We start from the raw sequence: 21,483 nt of genomic DNA on the forward strand, positions 1-21,483 counted from the left end.
CATGGGGGGAGTGTGCATGTGGTATATATGTAATAAAATAAAGAGAAAATGTAAAAATGTTGAGGTAACCGTGTGTAAGTATTTATGTAATAAAAATTCTATTTTGTATTTTTGGTGTAAAAATTTCTAAGTTATATTTTAGAATTTCGATAAGTATCTAGTCATCAAGTATAAATTATTATCCACGTGTCATTTTTTTTATGGGATAAGTTGAAGAATATCTTTTTTTTTTTTTTTTTTTTTTTTTGTATCCATTAACTAAAAATACTCTCATATTATATTTTATTAAAATATACTCACTTTTATAAGTGATTTGCCCAATATACTCTCATTTTCTACTTAAATCTAGCATATAATTTACATTAACCTAAAAGGTTTAATGGGGACATTATCTATAAAAGTGATTATATTTTAAAGAATGTGAAAATAAAAGTAAAAATTAAAACAAGTAAAGTAAAGTGGGTATACAATGCAATTTCATCTCTTTTTTTTTATTGGTATATTAAATTAATTTTTAAATAAAAATAAAAATTTAATAACTTGACCAGGGACTATAATGTGACCATTGACTTGACACTTAACAGCTAGGTGCCTACAGAAGTTTTGAAAATATAACTTGAGTATTATTACCACCGAAAATTAAATTTAGAGTATTTATCTATACAAAGAATTAAAATTAAATATTTATGTTACAAATTACTCTAAAATATATATCTTCTTTATTAAATGATACGTAAGTGTGGACCATTCATTGATTCAACATGCATGTGAGTTTGTCCATTTCCTTTTCCTTACCTTTCATCTTTTTTAATAGAGCATTGCTATTAGGTTTAATGGGGACATTATCTATAAAAGTGATTATATTTTAAAGAATGTGAAAATAAAAGTAAAAATTAAAACAAGTAAAGTAAAGTGGGTATACAATGCAATTTCATCTCTTTTTTTTTTTATTGGTATATTAAATTAATTTTTAAATAAAAATAAAAATTTAATAACTTGACCAGGGACTATAATGTGACCATTGACTTGACACTTAACAGCTAGGTGCCTACAGAAGTTTTGAAAATATAACTTGAGTATTATTACCACCGAAAATTAAATTTAGAGTATTTATCTATACAAAGAATTAAAATTAAATATTTATGTTACAAATTACTCTAAAATATATATCTTCTTTATTAAATGATACGTAAGTGTGGACCATTCATTGATTCAACATGCATGTGAGTTTGTCCATTTCCTTTTCCTTACCTTTCATCTTTTTTAATAGAGCATTGCTATTAGACACCAGTGGTACCTAACACCTTTTCGACATGTCGCGTTGCGATTGACTAGCGATACTCCTTAAAAACTATTATATTAAATTATATGGGACCCGATACTTAATTGGACCACTAGCGATATTAACACATAGGAGGGTGCTAGGCACCACTGGTGCCCTTTAACATTTCTCTTTTTAATAGAGCAAACGTAAGATACCTTTCCTTTCATTGATTGCATGATGCAGGTGTTGGAAAATTGTTGTGCTCTAATAGAAATATATCAAACCAACAAGATTACAACTCAATGACAAAAATATAGATTAAATAATACTACAACACTAAACAAAATATACACATAAAATAAATAATATAGAGATGAGGAGAAGAATTACAACTCAAAGCAATAAGCTACACATAAACACAATATATAAATAAATAGCATATATATATAAGAAATGCGAGAGCAATCTCAACACCACATACACCACAAGTGTATAATAGGAGAATCACCAAACTTGAACAAGGTTTTACACCTTTGTCCAAAAGCTTATTTCCCCCTACCACAAGCACTTAGGGAAAAGAAAAAAATGGAAATAACTTTCTGGATTTATCAAGCCTAAAGTGTTTCTAGCAATGTGCTCTTTTGATAGAAACTTGTTCACTCTCAAAGTGAATTTAAGACCTCTATGTATAGTGTTTTGAGGATCACATATGAAAATCAAAGTCTCTTCACCACATGACTGTTACCAACACTTTAATTGGTGTTTAATGGGAGAAAAACGTTGGACAAGAGAACTGGAAACATGCTTAATCAATTTATGTACGTTTATGGACGTTTTCAAAAACTGATTCCAGGTGTTCGTAAAACAACCATAAAACAACATAAAAATAACTGTTTCCAAAAAAAAAATTAAAATTTGGTTTTTGTAACTTCTCTCCGAATTAAATCTTTCTCCAACGTCTCAATACTCATTTAAACGATATAATTGAGTATTGTAACAGTTTCTAACAATTAGAAACTTATCCCATTGCTCCATAACTTCCATATGTAATAACTCACTTAATTACATATAATCCTTAAGTTATTATCTATTTTTCAGATTTGTAACTCCTCATATGTTACAACTTTTAGTGTATTATTATACTATATATGATATAATACAACCTCCAACACATAATATATATTAATCTCATATTAATATATAATATGTTACATTTAAATATTTCAATCTATATTATATTATAACAAATAATATAACAACAGGTGGAATAGTAATTATTGTGAGTGTGTACTACTCTTAACCCACACACTATGGAAGAGGCACCAAACTAATGAAAACGTTGAGGCCTTTCTTAATAAGAAGGACTAATTTTTTGATGACAGCGATAACTCTAATGAGTGTTTTAGTGATTTTCTTAGTGACAATGTTAATTTTGGTGACTTTTTCGATATTGGCAGCAACTCCAACGACTTTTCGACACTGATAATAATTCTGATGAATTTTCTTACACTGACTGTTGACTTTTCAATCGCCGGTGACAATTCTGACGATCAATGTACTTTCATTTGTTTCTAAAGTTTTATTAGAAAAATATGAAAGGGATTTTGATATTTTTTTTATGATAATACAAGTGACATATTCTATATATATGTTAAGTTTTTTTATTTTAAATGCATATTTTGTTTATTAAGTTTTCTTACTTTAAATATGTCATACTTTTTTTTTGAAAGTGATCTGAATCATACTATGACAATCGTTGATGCATAGGAATTTCTCATCATAAGTTAATTATCTAGCCAAAGATATACAAACTCAGAATTTGAATCGCTACAAACAAAATGACTTATATAAGACTAAGTTATCTCAGAAATTTAGACAAAATAACTTGAGACCACCTTCAAGAAACATCCGATCTAAATAACCAATTTGACCAAAATTACATATAAAATAAATAAATAGAGAAAAGTGAATTATCACTATACAAGGATAATGTATTGAATTTTTAAATTAAGATAAAACACAATTATTATTTTAACAAGAAAAACTTATCTTTGAAGGTTTTTTTATTAAGGTTGTCACCATTGTATCGAAACTAATTTTTTATTACCAACTATTAGAGCTAAGTCTTTAAAGGAATATACTAGTCAATATAACTTGCACTATATATAAAATTTGAGAGATTACAAATTCAATAAATTATAAAATACCAATTAAGATTAACTATTTTGCCAAAAAAGATAACAAAACTAAATTAGCTTACAAGTAAAAGATAAGAAAACAATGAAATAAAATAATAGAAAGAAAATTCTTCTAAATTTATTAATATAAAATTAAAAAAACAAAATCCAAATTTATTTGTAAAAATCTGTAATAGCACTTTTAGAAGTTGTATCAATGAACCATCGAGCCAATAATATGCGGCAAACCAACCAAATAATATATTATAAAATAGCCAAAACAAAATGGCACAAACTAGCTAAAAATATGGCACAATCCAACCAAACTCAAAAAAACAAACCAAATATAGAACTAAATAATCAAACAAAAAGAATACTCACATGTTGTAATATATAAACGCTTAAATAAAAAAAAAATATCTATTCTATATAAAGTGTGCCTGTATAACAGAATTCTTAATTTATGAGAAATTCATGAGTGACTTTTTATTTATATTAAAAATAAAATAGTTTATTATTAAAAATAAAATGATTTATGAGAAATTCATGGGTCCCTCACTTAATAATTATTTTCAAAATAATTAGTAATTTTACCTTTTAAATTTTCGACATTACTAATTTTACATTTTAATTTAGCTTTTCAATATTTTTCAATTTTCCTATAAAAAACACTCATTAAAAGAAAAAGTTATATTTTAGCACATACAGTGTAATTAAGAAGCCATAAAATTTATAATTTCGTCTTCTTTTAAATAAAAATAAAAGTAACTTAAAGTATTATTATAATTATGCTGCTTTGTACTGTTGGGTTTTATGCCCTAAATAAAACCCATTTCAATATAATCAGATTTACTTATTAATATAGATCCGAAATAACATTTAATGTTGCATGGTTCACATGATTTATTTCATGATTATATGTACATAATGTATAAATTCATCTGAAACCCTTTTCACATACTCGATCCTGTTTATTGTGCGGTCAACACATTGGAAAGTAAACATGACTATGTGAATAAAGTTTCCTAGATTTATCAGACATAGGGTTTTACTGATATGATAATCTACAACAGAGTTTACTTGCATTTGGAGAAGTGCTATGTTCTTTCCAGAGCATTGGTTAAAGTAAAGCTCAGGTTGGATGCATGGAGTATGCATCGGAAGGGACCGATATTGAACTTTGACTTAGATTTATTAAACTTACCGTAATATCTATTCAAGTCAATATCGCCTAGTTGATCCTAGATCAAATGATCTTCATCCTGTTATGACTAGGCTCGATCTCGAGAGGCTATTCGTGTTCTTTGATTTGTTAGTTAAGCGTACTTTTGGGTCAGGGTGATACGTACATTTTGGGAACACGGTAGTGCAATTGAGTGGGAGCGCTATCATAAACACGAAATCTATAGCTTCTATCTGGCGAATAGTAAGTAAAGGATGATCTCCTTCGAGCTTGACCAAACAAAAATAAATGGTGGAGATCTCATTTCACATAAGCTAAAATATCATTTATACGGGGTTAAGTGTTTTAAGGATTAAATACATTGTAGGGTGTAACGGTCATCTAATCCCCTTACAGTGTAGATCATTCATATAGAGGATCATTGATCAAATTAGGATTATAACAATGGATAACTAATGATGTGTCTATATGGTGGAACATATAGAGCATTCTATATACTGAGAGTGCAATTCTAAGTTCTATGCGTGGATTCAATGAAGAATTAATAAGTTAGTGAATTTTAGTAATAAATTCTTGATTTGCTTATTGGAAGCTCGGTTATATAGACCCATGGTCCCCGCACTAGTTGAGATAATATTGCTTGTAAGACTCATATAATTGGTTTTGATTAATCAATTATAATTCTCAAATTAGACTATGTCTATTTGTGAATTTTTCTCTAAGTAAGGGCGAAATTGTAAAGAAAGAGTTTTAGGGGCATATTTGTTAATTATGATACTTTGTATGGTTCAATTAATAAATATGATAAATGACAATATTATTTAATAATTATCTATAGTTATTAAATAGTTAGAATTGGCATTTTAATGGTTGAATTAGAAAATTGGCGTTTTTGAGAAAATCAGATGCTATAAAGATAAAACTGTAAAATTGCAAAAAGTGAGGCCCAAATCCACTTGTATAGGGCCGGTCACTTTTGTAGGGAATTCAAAATGATATTTTCATTATTTTAATGCCAAATAATTCAAACTTAACCCTAGTGGAATGCTATAAATAGATAGTGAAGGCTTCAGGAAAATTACACTTCTGATTCAGAAAAAAACTGAGCCTCTCTCTCCCCCTATCTTTGGCCGACCTCTTCTCCTCTTTCATTTCATTGAAATTTCAAAATTCTTAGTGTTAGAGTAGTGCCCACACACAGCAAGTGATACCTCAATCATAGTGAGGAAGATCGTGAAGAAAGACTTTCAGCAAGAAGGAGTTTCAGCACTAAAGATTCAGAGAAAGAGATCCAGGTTCAGATATTGATAATGCTCTGCTACAGAAAGGAATCAAGGGCTAGATATCTGAACGGAAGGAGTCATTATATTCCGCTGCACCCAATGTAAGGTTTCCTAAACTTTATATGTGTTTATTTCATCGTTTTAGAAAGTTCATATTTAGGGTGTTAATCAACATACTTGTGAGTAGATCTAAAATCCTGGTAAAATAATTTCCAACATGTACATGCTGCAACAAAAAGGAATGTCAATCTTATTAATTTCTCCATGTTCTAGCTATTAATGCAAACTAGAAAAAGAAAAACATTTACTAAAACCTACCAAAACTTATCATAATTAAACCTGAGGCATTAGATGCAAAAAAAAAAAAAACAAATCAGAGAGTACATTACAGCACTGTTTTTGATCACGTGCTCATAAATTAGAAGCACGTTTAAATATATTAACGAAATAGTGAATAACATCCAAATTTCAGAGTTGACGAAAAATCTACAACTGAATGAGGTAAAGACTACTACAATATTTACTTTATAAAACTTTTGTTTCAATATCTTACTATTATTAACACCATTTGGATGTAGAAAAAATATTTTTAGATTGAGGCGGCAATAAAAATAACTGATATTGTCCAGAGTTTTTATTACATGTCATGTGATGCATTTCATAAAAAAAATAGATTTATACAATCGCAATGAAAAAATTATATGTGATAAGCCAACATGCGGCCAGGAAGGATTTCCTACACCACGGTATATTACAAAAAATATATGATGTTATTGAAATTAAGTTAAAAATAATAATAAAAAAAGATACTAACAATCTTATTATGCATTTTACAGTGCTATAACATATGTTGAACTTGATGATAATACAAAGAGCCTATCTGCTGTCATGTTCGCAGATATTGTGGAAAAAATATTTTCATGTACTGCTGCCCAACTAATGAAATATACTGCAGAGGTGTAGTTTTAAAAAAATAAAATAATTTTACATGCCTTTCATAAGTTGATTTTTTTAATTATATAAGTTATGCACACCACGTCTAATCATCTTAAATGAAAATACATCATGGTTTGCAGGAACACCGCTGCTTTGTCGACACTACCATATTCAATTTATCAACGAAAAAAATGGACAATATAGATGTATGCGGACCCAGCTAGAATGAAAAGTGCAAAATACAAAAATTACACTATAGTCTCTATCGAAGCAAATGAAGATTGAAATCCACCAATGACTACCATTAGTTTTCTTATCTACAATTTTTAGACAAATGCTATCTTCAATTATCAACAATTTAGAGATTGATTTTTAATTTTCTTTTTATCTTACACCCATTTAAGTAATGTTTCTTTAATTATTGGAACTGATTTTTAATTTTCTTTTTATCTTACACCCATTTAAGTAATGCTTCTTTAAGTATTGGAACATCAATTTTTAATTTATTTTTGGATTAACTTAAAAATATATTTAAATCTTCAAGCTTTCTTAAACACTAATATATTGCATTCGGTATTCACTTTTAATTGACAACATTATAAACTATAATATTTAGATACACATAATAATAATCTCACCTAATAACTAATAATATTTTTTCTTTAATTTTTAATTGTATCACTTTCAACTAACATAGAAAAAAACTAGCATAAAATTTAGTATAATATATATATATATATATAACATATCATATATGTTAAAGAACAAACAATTAAAGTTAATACATTTAATTAAAATAAAACTTAATCTAGAAACTAAAATTTATATGGAACAATAATATGACTAATTAGTCAAACCTAACAAAATTGGTAGGAAAAATGAGTCACTAGAAACCACCACTTTTTGAATACATCAGATTCTTCAACTACGATTCTTCAACTTCGATTCTTTCAACTACTATAACGGATCAATCATATTAAGCAGATTGTTTAATAAAAAACCAATCTTCTATAATAACCCAAAAAAAAAAAAACATATATAGGTAATAAATTTTGAATAACTTTTATACTGTTATTATACTGAAGTTCAGTTATTGACCAGAAGGTAATACATGTCTTACAAAAGGAATATAAATCAGCTCAAAGAATATAAATAATTAAATTGCATTATTTAATGTGGTTTAATTAACTCGTTCTAATTAATTAAAATTGATATAAAAATTTAAACTCGCTGACTATATAAGCATACACGAGATAAGAATAATAACTATTGACAATATAGTTGACGAGACAATATGTCAATCTCGGAAAAAATAGAGCATCCTAATAAGATCCTACAAGACGAGACATCAAGAAGCTTGCAACTCATTGACCCACGTATTTTATAGAGAATATAAATACATTCACTGATCTCGCTCTTTATATAACAAAGTAGCTACCTTGTAAATAACTCTATGATATATATACTTAGCGTTTTCTCTTATAAAAACAGATAAAAAGAATAACTCACATTTAACGAGAAATAACATTTTTAGTCAGCATATATAACGGTTTAAAGGATAAAGACAAAAAGTAGTTGGGTAGTTATTAGATATTATCCCATGTGCATATAAATGAAATGTAGGGAGTGTCCATGTTTCATGAGCAGTTGTAAGTGAATTATAGATCCTAATAAAAATAACTTTCATCTTATACACCTATAAATAGAAACAAAATTCATAGAAAAATGGGCGGCAAATTAAGAGAAAATACTATTATTCTTACCTTTATTAAACATTATACTATGTATTAAAATAAATATTCATACTAAAAAGGACTCGTGTAGTATATATGTAGATTTTAACTACAAAATCACGTAAAATATCTAAAATTCATATTATTACTATTATTAAATTTTGTAGTAAATTTATTAGCTAAAAAATTATATATTTAGGTGTCGTTTGGTAACACTTTTGTTTTTTAGTTTTTTAATCACAAAATGAAAGTAAAATTTTTGTTTTTAAAAAATTTATTTTTGAAAAACAAAAATGTGTTCTGTAACCAACTTTGTTTTTTAATTTTAAAAATAGAAAACAAAAGTGTGTTCTGTAAAGGTTATTTTTATTTTTATTTTTTTATTTTATTTAAGTCGGGTCTAGGTCCGGGGTCGGATTCGGGTTCAATTCAGAAGCCAGGTTCAACGCCAGGGCCGTGGGAGGGAATTTGGGTCCGGGTCTGATCGTAATCCAAAAGATTGATTAAGAAAAAAAAAACAGTTTAAAAAAATATTGAAAGTGATTTTTTTTTGTTTTTAAAATTTTGATTTCTAATTATAAAATTGAAAAGTAAAAACAGTTTTATAGAACATGTTTTTGAAAAATATTTTAACTTTTCTACTTTTAAAAACAGAAAACTGATTAAAAAAGTGTTACCAATCCTACCAAACCATATGACTCTAACTCCACTTTCGGCCATAATTAAATATCCAACTTAGCATTTCCTCTTAGAAAAGTACGTGGCAATTATTGTTAGACGTAGGATGATAACAATTTAGCTATATATATATATATTATAAGTTGTTTGTATATACTACTCACTACTCAACTCAACCATGGCCATGGCCTCACTGAAAATACTCGAGGAAACTCATGTGGCTCCATATAGTGTCACCACCACCACCACCAACTTCACTCTCCCATTAACCAGCTTCGACACCTACTGGTTCAAATTCCCACCAGCCCAATGTCTATTTCTCTATTCTCTTCCCAAAGACACTACATTTTTCTTGAACTCTCTTCTCCCAAAACTCAAACACTCACTCTCTCTCACACTCCAACACTTTCTACCTCTAGCCGGAAAGCTAACATGGCCTCAACATTCCCCCAAACCAGTAGCTCTCTACACACCGGGCGACGTCGTTTCACTCACAATCGCCGAATCCAATGCTGACTTTGACACCCTTTCTGGAAACAAACCCTTCCATGCCTCAAAGGTTCGACCTTTGGTTTCTCCATTACATGTTTCGGAAACAGGGGTTTCGATAATGGCTCTTCAAATCACTGTTTTCCCTAATAAGGGATTTTGTATTGGCCTCACTAACCATCATGGTCTTGTAGATGGGAAATCCGCCGCTATGTTTATGAAATCGTGGGCTTACTTAACTAAAGAGAATAATCCGCCATTGTTACCGGAGAAGCTTACACCGTTTTATGATCGGACCGTTATAAAAGACCCATCTGGGTTTGAAATGAAGGTCTTGAATTATATAATAGGGGACAATCCTGGATCAACGTCCTCAGATTGTAGAAACAACCCAAAACTGTTTGAATTTGAATCGTTTCAAAGCTCTGATCTTGATGAATTATATAGAGCCATTTTCGAACTAAGTCGATCAGATATAGATAAACTCCGTCGAAAGGTGTCAAATTCAAATCCAAATAACCTTCATTTATCCTCTGTTGTTCTTACTTACGCTTACATATTCGATTGTTTTCTCAAAGCAACAAATGAAGATAAAACTAAAAGTAAAGTCTTTATAATATTGGCGGCCGATTACCGTAATCGTTTGACACCTCCGGTGCCGGAAAATTACTTGGGCAATTGTGTGGTAGCCAAGATCAATTTCGACGACATGAGGGAGCACGTGATCGGTAAGGAGAAAGAGGGGGTGGACTCATTCACTGCTATTGTGATGATAGTAAGTGATTTAGTGAAAAGTGTGGGAAAAGAAAAGGATTTATATTGCGAAATAGAGAATGAAATAGTGACTTTCCCGGCGACGGAGTCTGATAATTCTTGCCACGTTGGAGTAGCTGGGTCGCCGAGTTTGGGCTTTTACAATACAGATTTTGGATGGGGTCGTCCTGAAAAATTTGTTGTGGTTTCTATAGAGAATGGTGCCATTTCAATGGCGGAATGTGGAGATGGAAGTGGTGGCATTGAGGTTGGTTTAGTTTTGAAGAAGCATCAAATGGATCATTTTGCTTCCCTCTTCCACAATGGTCTTTCCCATAATAATAATATTGTTTGATTTTGTTTACTACAATCTAAAGATTATTATTTTGATGGAGTTCACATCTAAAGGTGCATCTTATTTTTCGGCAAACCATCACAAAATAACTAATTTCAGGATGAATTTCAGGATGGGTCAGCTCCTGAGAAATTTTTACGAGAAGTGTGCGAGTGAGAATAAAACACGCTAAAAAGACTCATGTTAGTTTATAAGGTCAGTCATTAGTGCATGAAGCAGCCAGAGTAACGTATTTTGATTTTATATATTGATCGATTTTTGTTACTTATTTGGATGAGTTACTTTTAAAGTTTTAGATTCAGTCTAATATTGTTGTATGTGTTTTAATGCTTTAAGATACATTTAAATTTTATTTATTTTGTTAGTTTTTGTATTACCTTATTTAAACTTTAATTAAAAAATATAATGAGTTAAATAAATTTTAAGAAACTACAAAATAATTTCTGAACAAAAATAGTTTAGGCATTTTTTTTAATATATATTATTTTATGATGTTATTTAAGATACCATTTTTATTTTAGAAACCAATCAAAATAGTTCTATAAAATTAGTTTATTTAGAATTCAATAAAAATATTTCTTTTAAGAAAAATGAGAAGACATTAAATTTATCTTCAAATAATTGAGTAAGGAAAGAAAAAAAAAATGATAGAAAAAAAAAAATTAGACACGTGATATGTTGGCATCAGAGCTGACAAAAAATGAGCCCAATACCATTTTGATAAAATTAAAAAAAAATGGCCTATTTTTATGTATATATATTTTTAAAAAATATATATTACATCATTTATATATAAGTGTAATTTTCAATAAAATTAAAATACTACTTAGTAAAATAAATACATTTTAAACTAATATATCAACACATATACTTAAAAAATTCAATATATTACTGAAATATTATAGGTCTTGCATTTTTAGATGCAAAAGTATTAATTAAATTTACATAGTTAAGTTTTGCATTCATATCCTTTTTAATAGATAACATAGTTAAACCACTCAATCTTTCTTAAGACATGGTTGATTGGAGATAATATTTGATCAATGTCAGTTTGGAAAAACTTGTTCAGTATGCGCAACAGTGACATGAATAGTTAGCAAAATCCTATAAGTAATCCAAGCATTTGGATAACTACCATCCACTTCTTTTATGTAGCTCAACACATCAATAACTCTTTTAGTTTTCTTTTGGTAAACTTGGACGCAACATATATAACTCTTGGTATAGGTCATCACTGTCAAGATCTGAAATCGCACCATTCTTCATTAAGTTTGTAAGACTGATACAAAATCTCTTCAAATCATCGTTCGTCATGCACAAACTTTAATTTTTCAAAATTAAACAAAAGTCCAAAATTTGACTCAAAATTTTGAAATTTCTCAAATCTATATTAACAATAATTATCTTTATTAGTTAATATGGTATTAATAGTAAAAGATAATTTTAAATAAACACCATGAAAGTATGCATACATGTTTTAATGATGAAATAGCTTGATCAATTATGTAGAGAAAATAGTCAATTTTAAAGGACTGTTTTCCTGATTGTGTCACCGCCTCATTGGCACTTTCATCGAACTGCTATTTTCTATAAATTTTTTGTTTTTCCATATATACAGGTTCAACTTGTATCATACTTGCAATTTCAGTAGCTTTAGTCATAGCCTCCTCAAAACCAGTTTCTCAATACTTTTCAAGAAATAAAAGTAGAATCTTTAACTCTTTGATAGCAACATCAATTTGCATTTATTCACTTTCCAGGATCTTGCTAATATTATTAACAGTAAACAACGAATCATACCAAATAACCATGATCAACAAGAACACGAAATTCTGAATATTATATGCTGCTAAAGTCTCAGCATCATTTTTTATTTTAGCATCTTCATATTGCTTTCAGCCAAGTAAATTTCTTTGGATCCATAAAATATTATTAAATGGATCTTTGAGGATATCATTGATTTGTCTTTTCCTTTTATTGATTGCATGATGCAGGTGGAATAGTAATTATTGTTAGTGTAATCCCCTCGTAGCCGACATACTGTGGAAGAAGCATCAAATTAATGAAAACGTTGAGGTTTTTTTTAATAACTATGGCCCCATTCAAGTTAGAAGGTATAGTTATTCCAAAATTAAGAAAATGACAAACTTATTCACTCAAAAATTAGGCCAAGGAGGTTTTGGTGATATCTACAAAGGAAACTTGGATGATGGCTCTCTTGTTGTAGTGAAGGTTTTGAACAAATCCAAAGATAAAGATGGCGAAGATTTCATGAATGAGGTAGCAACCATAAGCAGAACTTCCCATGTCAATATTGTCACTTTGTTGGGATTTTGCTTTGAACGTTCTAAAAGAGCTCTAATATACGAGTTCATGCCCAATGGATCTCTTGAGAAGTTTATATTTGATGACAATACAACTAATGAAAACAGTCATCAGTTGGATTGGAAAATATACTATCAAATTTCACTCGGCATTGCCAGAGGACTCGAGTATTTGCATCGCGGTTGCAACACAAGAATCTTACATTTTGACATGAAACCTCATAATATTCTTCTTGATGCTGGCTTTATTGTCCCCAAAATTTCGGATTTTGGCTTCGCCAAAATTTGTAAAAGAGAAGAAAGTATTGTTTCAGTGTTAGGTCCAAGACAGTTGGATACATTGCTCCTGAAGTTTTTAACAGAAGCTTTGGAAGCGTGTCACATAAGTCGGATGTTTACAGTTATGGAATGATGGTTTTAGAAATGATAGGAAGAAGAAAAATTATTAATGTGGAAGCTAATAATACAAGTGAGATATATTTCTCACATTGGATATATAAGCGCCTTGAGATATATGAGGATATTGGATTGAAGAGAATTGTTAATGAAGAATGTAAGGAATGCAGCTTCGATTTGTTGCCTTATGTAACCTAAGTTCTTGGACAGAACTCTAACCCAGTAACCAACCAACTAAGAAAACAGAGTAATCAAACAATAACTTGTAAAAGTGTATTGAATCTTATTGAAAGAATCAAGATTGTATTTACATATATACACAAGTGTCTTCAAAGAATAGGCTAGCTGAAACTAGTATTAACTAATGCCTTATATACACGACATTAGTTAGTTAAAACAATTAGAAAAGTTAACTAACTCTTATGACACCTAGACAGTTAAGAAATAACTGTCAACCACTAACAGTAAATGACAACTATCTCACAGATTTCCACCTTAGTTGTTGTTTAAGTTGGCCTCATGGTAGTGATTAAGCTAGCTCAGAAATTCCAAGTTGATCTCGAAATTTATTGAACTTTGCTGTGGTCACTACCTTTGTGAGTATGTCTGATGGATTACCCTCAGATGCTATCTTCTCGAGCTTTACTTTGCCTTCTGCAAGTATATCTCTGATGAAGTGTAGCCGAACATCAATGTGCTTGGTCCTCTCGTGATACATCTGGTTCTTGCTTAAGTGTAAGGCACTTTGGCTGTCACATGAAACTGTGATACATTTCTGATCGATATTCATTTCCCTGCTCAAGCCTTTAAGCCAAATTGTTTCTTTTATTGCTTCTGTACAAGCAATGTATTCTGCTTCAGTTGTAGACAATGCAACTATAGATTGTAGATTGGCTTTCCAGCTTATGGCACACTGGTTTAGGGTGAAAATGTAACCAGTTTGTGACCTTCGAGTATTTGCATCTCCTGCATAATCAGAGTTGACATAGCCCTGCACTTCTTGCTTGAATGACACTGATTTGTACTTGAGTCCCATGCCTAATGTTCCCATGACGTATCTCATAACCCATTTAACTGCATTCCAGTGCTTCAGACCTGGATTTCCCATGAACCTACTGATCACACTTAAGCTGTGGCAAAGATCAGGCCTAATACATACCATAATGTACATTAGACTTCCCACTAGATTAGTGTATGGAATTGACTCCATTTGCTTCTGCTCCTCATCTGTGGTAGGTGACTGAGTTTTTGAAAGTTTAAAGTGTTGTGCCAAGGGTGCACTGACTGGTTTAGCATCAGAGAACCCAAATCGATGCAACACTTTTGAGATATAGTCACTTTGAGATAGAATTAGACTTTTATCATTTCTATCTCTTAGTATTTCAATCCTAAGAATTTTATTGGCTGGACCAAGATCTTTCATCTCAAACTCAGAGTTTACCAACCTTTTTACTTTCTTAATCTCTTCACTGCACTTGCTTGCTATTAACATCTCATCCACGTACAGCAAGAGATACACCACAGATCTAACACCTGCACTCTTGACATAGACACAGCAGTCATAGACACTTTTCTTAAATCCAGATTTGGTGATAGATTCATCAAATCTTTTGTACCATTGTCTAGGAGAGTGCTTGAGACCATAGAGTGATTTCTTGAGTAAGCAGACATAGTCTTCCTTCCCCTTTTCTTCATAACCTTCAGGCTGCTTCATGTGGATTTCCTCATCTAATTCCCCATGCAAAAAGGTTGTTTTTACATCCATTTTCTCCAATTCTAAGTCATCCAAAGCTGTCAAAGCTAATAACATTTGAATTGAGGTGTGCTTTACCAATGGTGAGAATATCTCAGTATAATCTATACCCTCTCTTTGTGTAAATCCTCTTGCTACCAGTCTAGCCTTAAACCTGGCTGAATCACACCCTGGAATCATGTCTTTGTGCCTGTAAACCCACTTGCAGCTGATAATTCTTCTGTCTTTTGGTCTTCTTACTAAAATCCAGGTTCTGTTCTTCACTAATGAGTCCATCTCATTATCCATACTAGTTCCCTATTTCTTACTATTTGTACAATTCATGGCCTCCTTATAAGACTTTGGTTCATTGTCACCCATTTCTGCAACATTTAAGGAAAAATGAACAATGCATGCATAACCAAATCTAGTAGGAGCCTTTGACATTCTTTTGGCTCTATCCCTAGCCAACTGGTAATGCTGCAACTCTGTGTCAGCATCGGTTTCAATTTCTTCAACATGTTCATCTAATTGTGTACCCGATTCATCATCATCTTCTATCTCAGACTAATGATCTTGTTGTTTAGAACTTGAACCAAGTTCCACCTCAAACCTGGATCTCTCTGAACACTCCTCATTCCCAGACTTTGTTGCAGATTTCAGTGTATCCTTGTAGACAGAACTTTCATCAAACACAACATCCCTACTGACAAAGTATCTTTGATGATTACCTGGTTCAATGCTCCACATCTTATATCCCTTAACACCCTCTGGATAGCCCAAGAAAACACATTTTCTAGCCCTCTGTTCCAATTTGTCAAGTCTGATGTGAGCATATGCTATGCATCCAAAGGTTTTCAACCTGTTGTAGTCTGCAGTATGTCCTGTCCACACCTCAATTGGTGTTTTGAAATCTATTGCAGATGATGGGAACCTGTTGATCAAGTGGCAAGCTGTCATGATTGCTTCTGCCCAGAAATCTTTTGGTAACCCTAATTGAATTAGCAAGCATCTAACTCTCTCCAGAATGGTCCTGTTCATTCTCTCAGCAAGACCATTCTATTGAGGGTTTCTAGGGACAGTTTTATGCCTTGCTATTCCATTCTTTCTGCAAAAATTAGTAAAACCATCTGCACAAAACTCTAAACCATTGTCAATTATAAGTTTCTTAATCTTTCTTCCATGTTTCAAGTAAAGTTCTCCATTCTTTGAAAGTATTGAAAGCATCATTCTTATTTTTGAGTATATGATCCCAAACATACCTAGAATGATCATCAATAAAAGTCAAAAAATATCTAGCTCCTCCTCTAGAAATTATTTTTGAGGGTCCCCACAAATCTGAGTGAATGTAGTCTAGGGTAGATTTTGTTGTATGTAAACCAGTTCCAAACTTAATCTTAGTAGATTTACCATAAACACATTGTTCACAAAAATCTAAGTCCTTGATTACATTCTTTCCAGGTAAACCTCTATTGCTTAGAACTTCTAATCCCTTTTTACTTACATGACCAAGTCTTTTATGCCAAAGAGTAAAGGAATTTTGCATTTCTCTAGAAGCAACAGAAATCAGATTTGAGGAAGAGTTACCTTTTAAAATGTAGACACCATTCATTATAGCACCTGTCATAATGATCTTTTCACCACTTTGAACATTAAGAACACCATTTTCCACCTTGAAATGAGGTTCTTCTTTATTTCTGGTACATGTCTAACTTGTAACAACTCATTTTTGATTCCACTTGAAGACTGAACTTTTACTGATCCAATTCCTACTATAGCACATGATCTGTTATCACCCAATCTCACTGTTCCCCCATCGATTTTTCTGTAGTTAAATAACTGACTTCTGTCTGGACAAACATGAAATGATTAGCCAGAATCAATGATCCAATCACTGTCATCCCAAACACCAACTACATTAGCACTTCCATGTTTCTGGTGATGGTTATTTCTTTGATTCATATTCAGGTTCTTGAGTTTAGGACAATCTCTCTTAAAATGAGTAGTCTTGTGACAAATGTAATATTTCCTTTTATACTTTCCTTTCTGTTTCCCTTTCTTTTGATTTTGGTTGTACTGGTTCTCTCTTTGATCAATTCTTCCTCGAACAATCAACAATCCTTCTCCAGGTTGTTCTTCCCTTAACTCAGATTTTCTTTTCAATTCTTTTGACATAAGAGCGCTTTGAACCTCTTCCAAAGTCAAAGAATCCCTCCCATACATCATAGTATCTATGAAGTGTTCATAGCTTTTCATGGGAAGTGAGTTAAGAACAATAATTGCTTGATCTTCATCCTCTATACTGATATCAATATTTTCCAAATCAAGAATGATTTTATTGAAATCATCTAGGTGATCTTCAATCCCTTTTCCAGGTTGCATCTTAAAAGAGTACAACTTTTGTTTCAAGAACAATCGATTTGCAAGGGATTTGGTCATGTACAAACCTTCGAGCTTCGTCCAAAGACCAACAGCTGTAGTTTCTTTTGAAACTTTCCTCAAGAATTTGTCACCAAGACTCAAGATTATTGCACTGTGTGCTTTCTCCATGATCTCGATCTTTTCTTTCTCAGTCTTGTCTTTGATCTTCTCAGCTCCAAGAAGAGCATCTCGAATTCCCTGTTGTACCAGTAATGCTCTCATCTTTACCCTCCATAATCTAAAGTCGTTCTTCCCTGTGAATTTCTCTAAATTGAACTTGGCACTTCCCATAATTTCCCTGGATGTTCTTCACGCCTTGTCACGCTTGGCCTTCCTTGAATCAAGCCTAAGAACCCGTCCAGCTCTGATACCAAACTGTAAGGAATGCAGCTTCGATTTGTTACCTTATGCAACCTAAGTTCTTGGACATAACTCTAACCCAGTAACCAACCAACTAAGAAAATAGAGTAATCAAACAATAACTTGTAAAAGTGTATTAAATCTTATTGAATGAATTAAGATTGTATTTACATATATACACAAGTGTCTTCAAAGAATAGGCTAGCTGAAACTAGGATTAACTAATAATGCCTTATATACACAACATTAGTTAGTTACAACAATTAGAAAAGCTAACTAACTCTTATGACACCTAGACTGTTAAGAAATAACTGTCAACCGCCAATAGTAAATGACAACTATCTCACAAAGAAGATAGTGTGAAAGTGAAGAAGACGATAATAGTAAGTTTGTGGTGTATTCAAACTAATCCTTCAAATCGATTAGCCATGAGTCGAGCTATTGAAATGTTGGAAGGGAGTGTTGATTCTTTGGAAATTCCACCCAAACCAATTTTGTATTCACCTCCAAGGTCACCACCCCTAGAATCCTCTCAGATATTTGTATAATTGTAGATACTCTTGTGTTAATTGTAAAGTCTGTGCTTGGTTGGTAAGTAGGATTAGGATGAGTGAGTGATTTTTCATTCTACAATAACAACACTTGAATTAACTATATCATCCTTATCCTTCCTCATTTCTTTTTTCTTGTTTTTTTCCTTATTAGCAACACTTCGTGACTTTCGCTTTTTTTTTTCTTTTAAAGTCTCGCTCCTTCTATTGTTAGTTTTAAAATAGAACCTCATGTATTTTAGCACACTGTTAGATATTTTATATGAATAATATAAAATATATGAAAGTGTATATAAAATGTGGAATAAACGGATATATACACGATATAACTTAAGGATCGAAATACCTCCAACTATTAATTCTTTGAGCTTTAGTTCCACACAAGCTTTATCTGCAAAAGACACTAATTGATGTGGGTAATTCGGCTTTCAAGTTCTCTCTACTCTCTTTAGATGGATTTACTGTGTTTTACAGAATGAGTAGTGAGCTCGGGGAATGAGACCCTATATTTATATAGGTGAGACATTCCATCAAAGTACCTAACACAATTAATTGTCAGAATATTTTGACAATTAATTCTGAAAATTAAATTAGATAACTTAAATATTAAGTAATTAAATATGACCATAATTAGAATATTTTAATTAATTAATTATATTTTTATAAATCAAATCAAATATTTTATTTAATTTGTTACCATATACAAAATATTCTAACACACTTTACCCTATTTTTTAACCACACTTTTAAATTCTAAGGACCAGTTCTTACTGGTCCAAAAAGAATTGAGCCAATCCAAATCAATAACCTTGGTCCAAGATTAAGTAAACTAGTATTAATTGCAGATTCAACTGCGGAAGCCGAATATATAGCAGCTTGTGAATCGGCTAAGGAAGAGGTTTGGTTGAAGAAATTTTACACTATTTTAGAAGTAGTTCCAGAAGTAGAAAAACCACTGGTGCTCTACTATGACAACAGTGGAACAGTGACCAAGTTCAAGGAACTAAGGAGCCACCAGAGAGACAAACACATTGATAGAAAGTACCATCTACTAAGAGACATAGTAGACAGAGGTGATGTGACGGTCTTGAAGATTGTGTCAAACATAACCTGACAGATCAATTCACAAAGACGCTACCAACAAAATCTTTTATAGGTCATATAACTAATATGAGACTAAGAGAGGTGCCCAATTTACTACAAATATATTTTTTATTATTAAATAAATAGTTGTACATTTTGATATATGCTTGAATGTTAAATTATTAATATTATTATTAAATAATTTATATTAAATATCAAAAAATTCCTTATTCATATATGAGGTCGTGACTTGTAACTGTACAGTGTACTAAGACCACTTAGCTATGAATAAAACAGTCACTAATATATTAAAGTTATAATGGAATCTTTAATCAATGGTTGCTCGTATGGTTCACTAATGCTCGTTCTTCGGTGCAAGTAATCTCGATTCAGATTATGAATGTAGTATGACATCAAAGTGAAGGTGTTGTATATAATAGAGATTATATATAACAGTGACCGATATAAATGAAGTTGTCTTTATCTAACATGTTGTTTACTATAAAGACCTAATTCATATCATAACGATGATCAATAGTAGATCGACCTAAATCATGAGTAATCATAAACTAATGTTCATGTTATTAGTTTCTTTGATTCACTCGTTAAAGATTCTCAAAGAAGATGATTCTTACAACTTTTATTTTGAGAATCTAATAATGTGGATGGCTAGGAACATGATCTACAATTATGAAATTATATATATAATTTTTATTTTTTTTTATAAATATGTGTAGATTAGATTGGAGTGATTACTTTTACATGTCAAACAATATTCAATCCGCACAAGTGTAAATTTTGAATTTTCTAATCCAATCCAATCTGCACTTTGCGGATTAGATTAGATTGGATCGTGCAGATTCAATTGGATCGACTATTTTATGAACACCTCTACTCATTATTCATTAACTAAAATAGGGAGTGAGACTTGAAAAAATGAGTTCCAACTATACAAAAAATGACTCTTTATAATAGAGAATGGATAGAGAGCTCTTTAAATATAGGAAGTTGTCCTTACTTTTTAATCAAAACTACTATTATTTTTTTATATTCTATAAAATTAATTTATATTTGACAATTTTGAATTATAAAATATTATTAAAATAGTTAAATATTAACTATAGTAAAAAAATATAATTAGAGCAACAACAATAAAAATAGCTCTCTATTTTAACTTTTTAGTTAGCAAAAATGAATGTAACTAATAATAGAATGGTGCCCCCTTAAAGATGTTCTTACAACCTCTATCCAACAATTGCTCTAACAAAATTGACTTAACTTCACAAATAATTTCAAAAAATAACAAATACAACATAAAGAGAAATGTTAAGGAGTACCATAAGATATCAAACACCACAAAATATACATATCATTATTGATACAAATTAATATTAGATCTCTACAATTTTATTTAATAAATAATATAAGAAATTGTTAACCAATCACAACTCGCTAAAGTATGATGTTGAGAATAGTATAGTTCGTGACACACACCAATCATGTACTCTGTTAAGGTCCAACCTTGAGCATATAGGCGAGCTAAGCTTGTGACTAAAGTTCACCTATCTCCGGGCCCAAAAAAAAATTTCTTTTCAAAATATAAATTTTTTTACTGATTTGAAAAATAAGATATTTTTTTTCCTAAATAAGATTCTAAAATATTTTTTTTTATCACCCACTAAATTCCAAGGCCTGCAGTGACTCGGCTTTTATGACTTTTCAAACAAGCTGAAGCCAAAACCAAAATAAATGTAACCTGTCAACA

The 21,483-nt window shown here is 30.9% G+C and overlaps 1 protein-coding gene and 1 pseudogene across 1 annotated transcript; both read left to right on the top strand.

Moving 5' to 3' along the window:
* Positions 1 to 9,388: 9,388 nt before the first annotated feature.
* LOC115711919 (phenolic glucoside malonyltransferase 1) lies at positions 9,389 to 11,203 on the top strand. The gene has a single exon (XM_030640114.2). It carries the CDS (start codon positions 9,433 to 9,435, stop codon positions 10,849 to 10,851), a length of 1,419 nt encoding a protein of 472 aa, XP_030495974.2. The 5' UTR covers positions 9,389 to 9,432; the 3' UTR covers positions 10,852 to 11,203.
* Positions 11,204 to 12,838: 1,635 nt separating this feature from the next.
* Positions 12,839 to 14,248, top strand: LOC115711920 (LEAF RUST 10 DISEASE-RESISTANCE LOCUS RECEPTOR-LIKE PROTEIN KINASE-like 2.4; annotated as a pseudogene).
* Positions 14,249 to 21,483: the final 7,235 nt, after the last annotated feature.

Source organism: Cannabis sativa, chromosome 4 (assembly GCF_029168945.1).
Source record: "Cannabis sativa cultivar Pink pepper isolate KNU-18-1 chromosome 4, ASM2916894v1, whole genome shotgun sequence".
Taxonomy (NCBI): Eukaryota; Viridiplantae; Streptophyta; class Magnoliopsida; order Rosales; family Cannabaceae; genus Cannabis; species Cannabis sativa.

Coding starts and splice junctions, on each gene's coding strand:
- LOC115711919 (XM_030640114.2), top strand. CDS start 9,433: ATGGCCATGGCCTCACTGAAAATACTCGAGGAAACTCATGTGGCTCCA.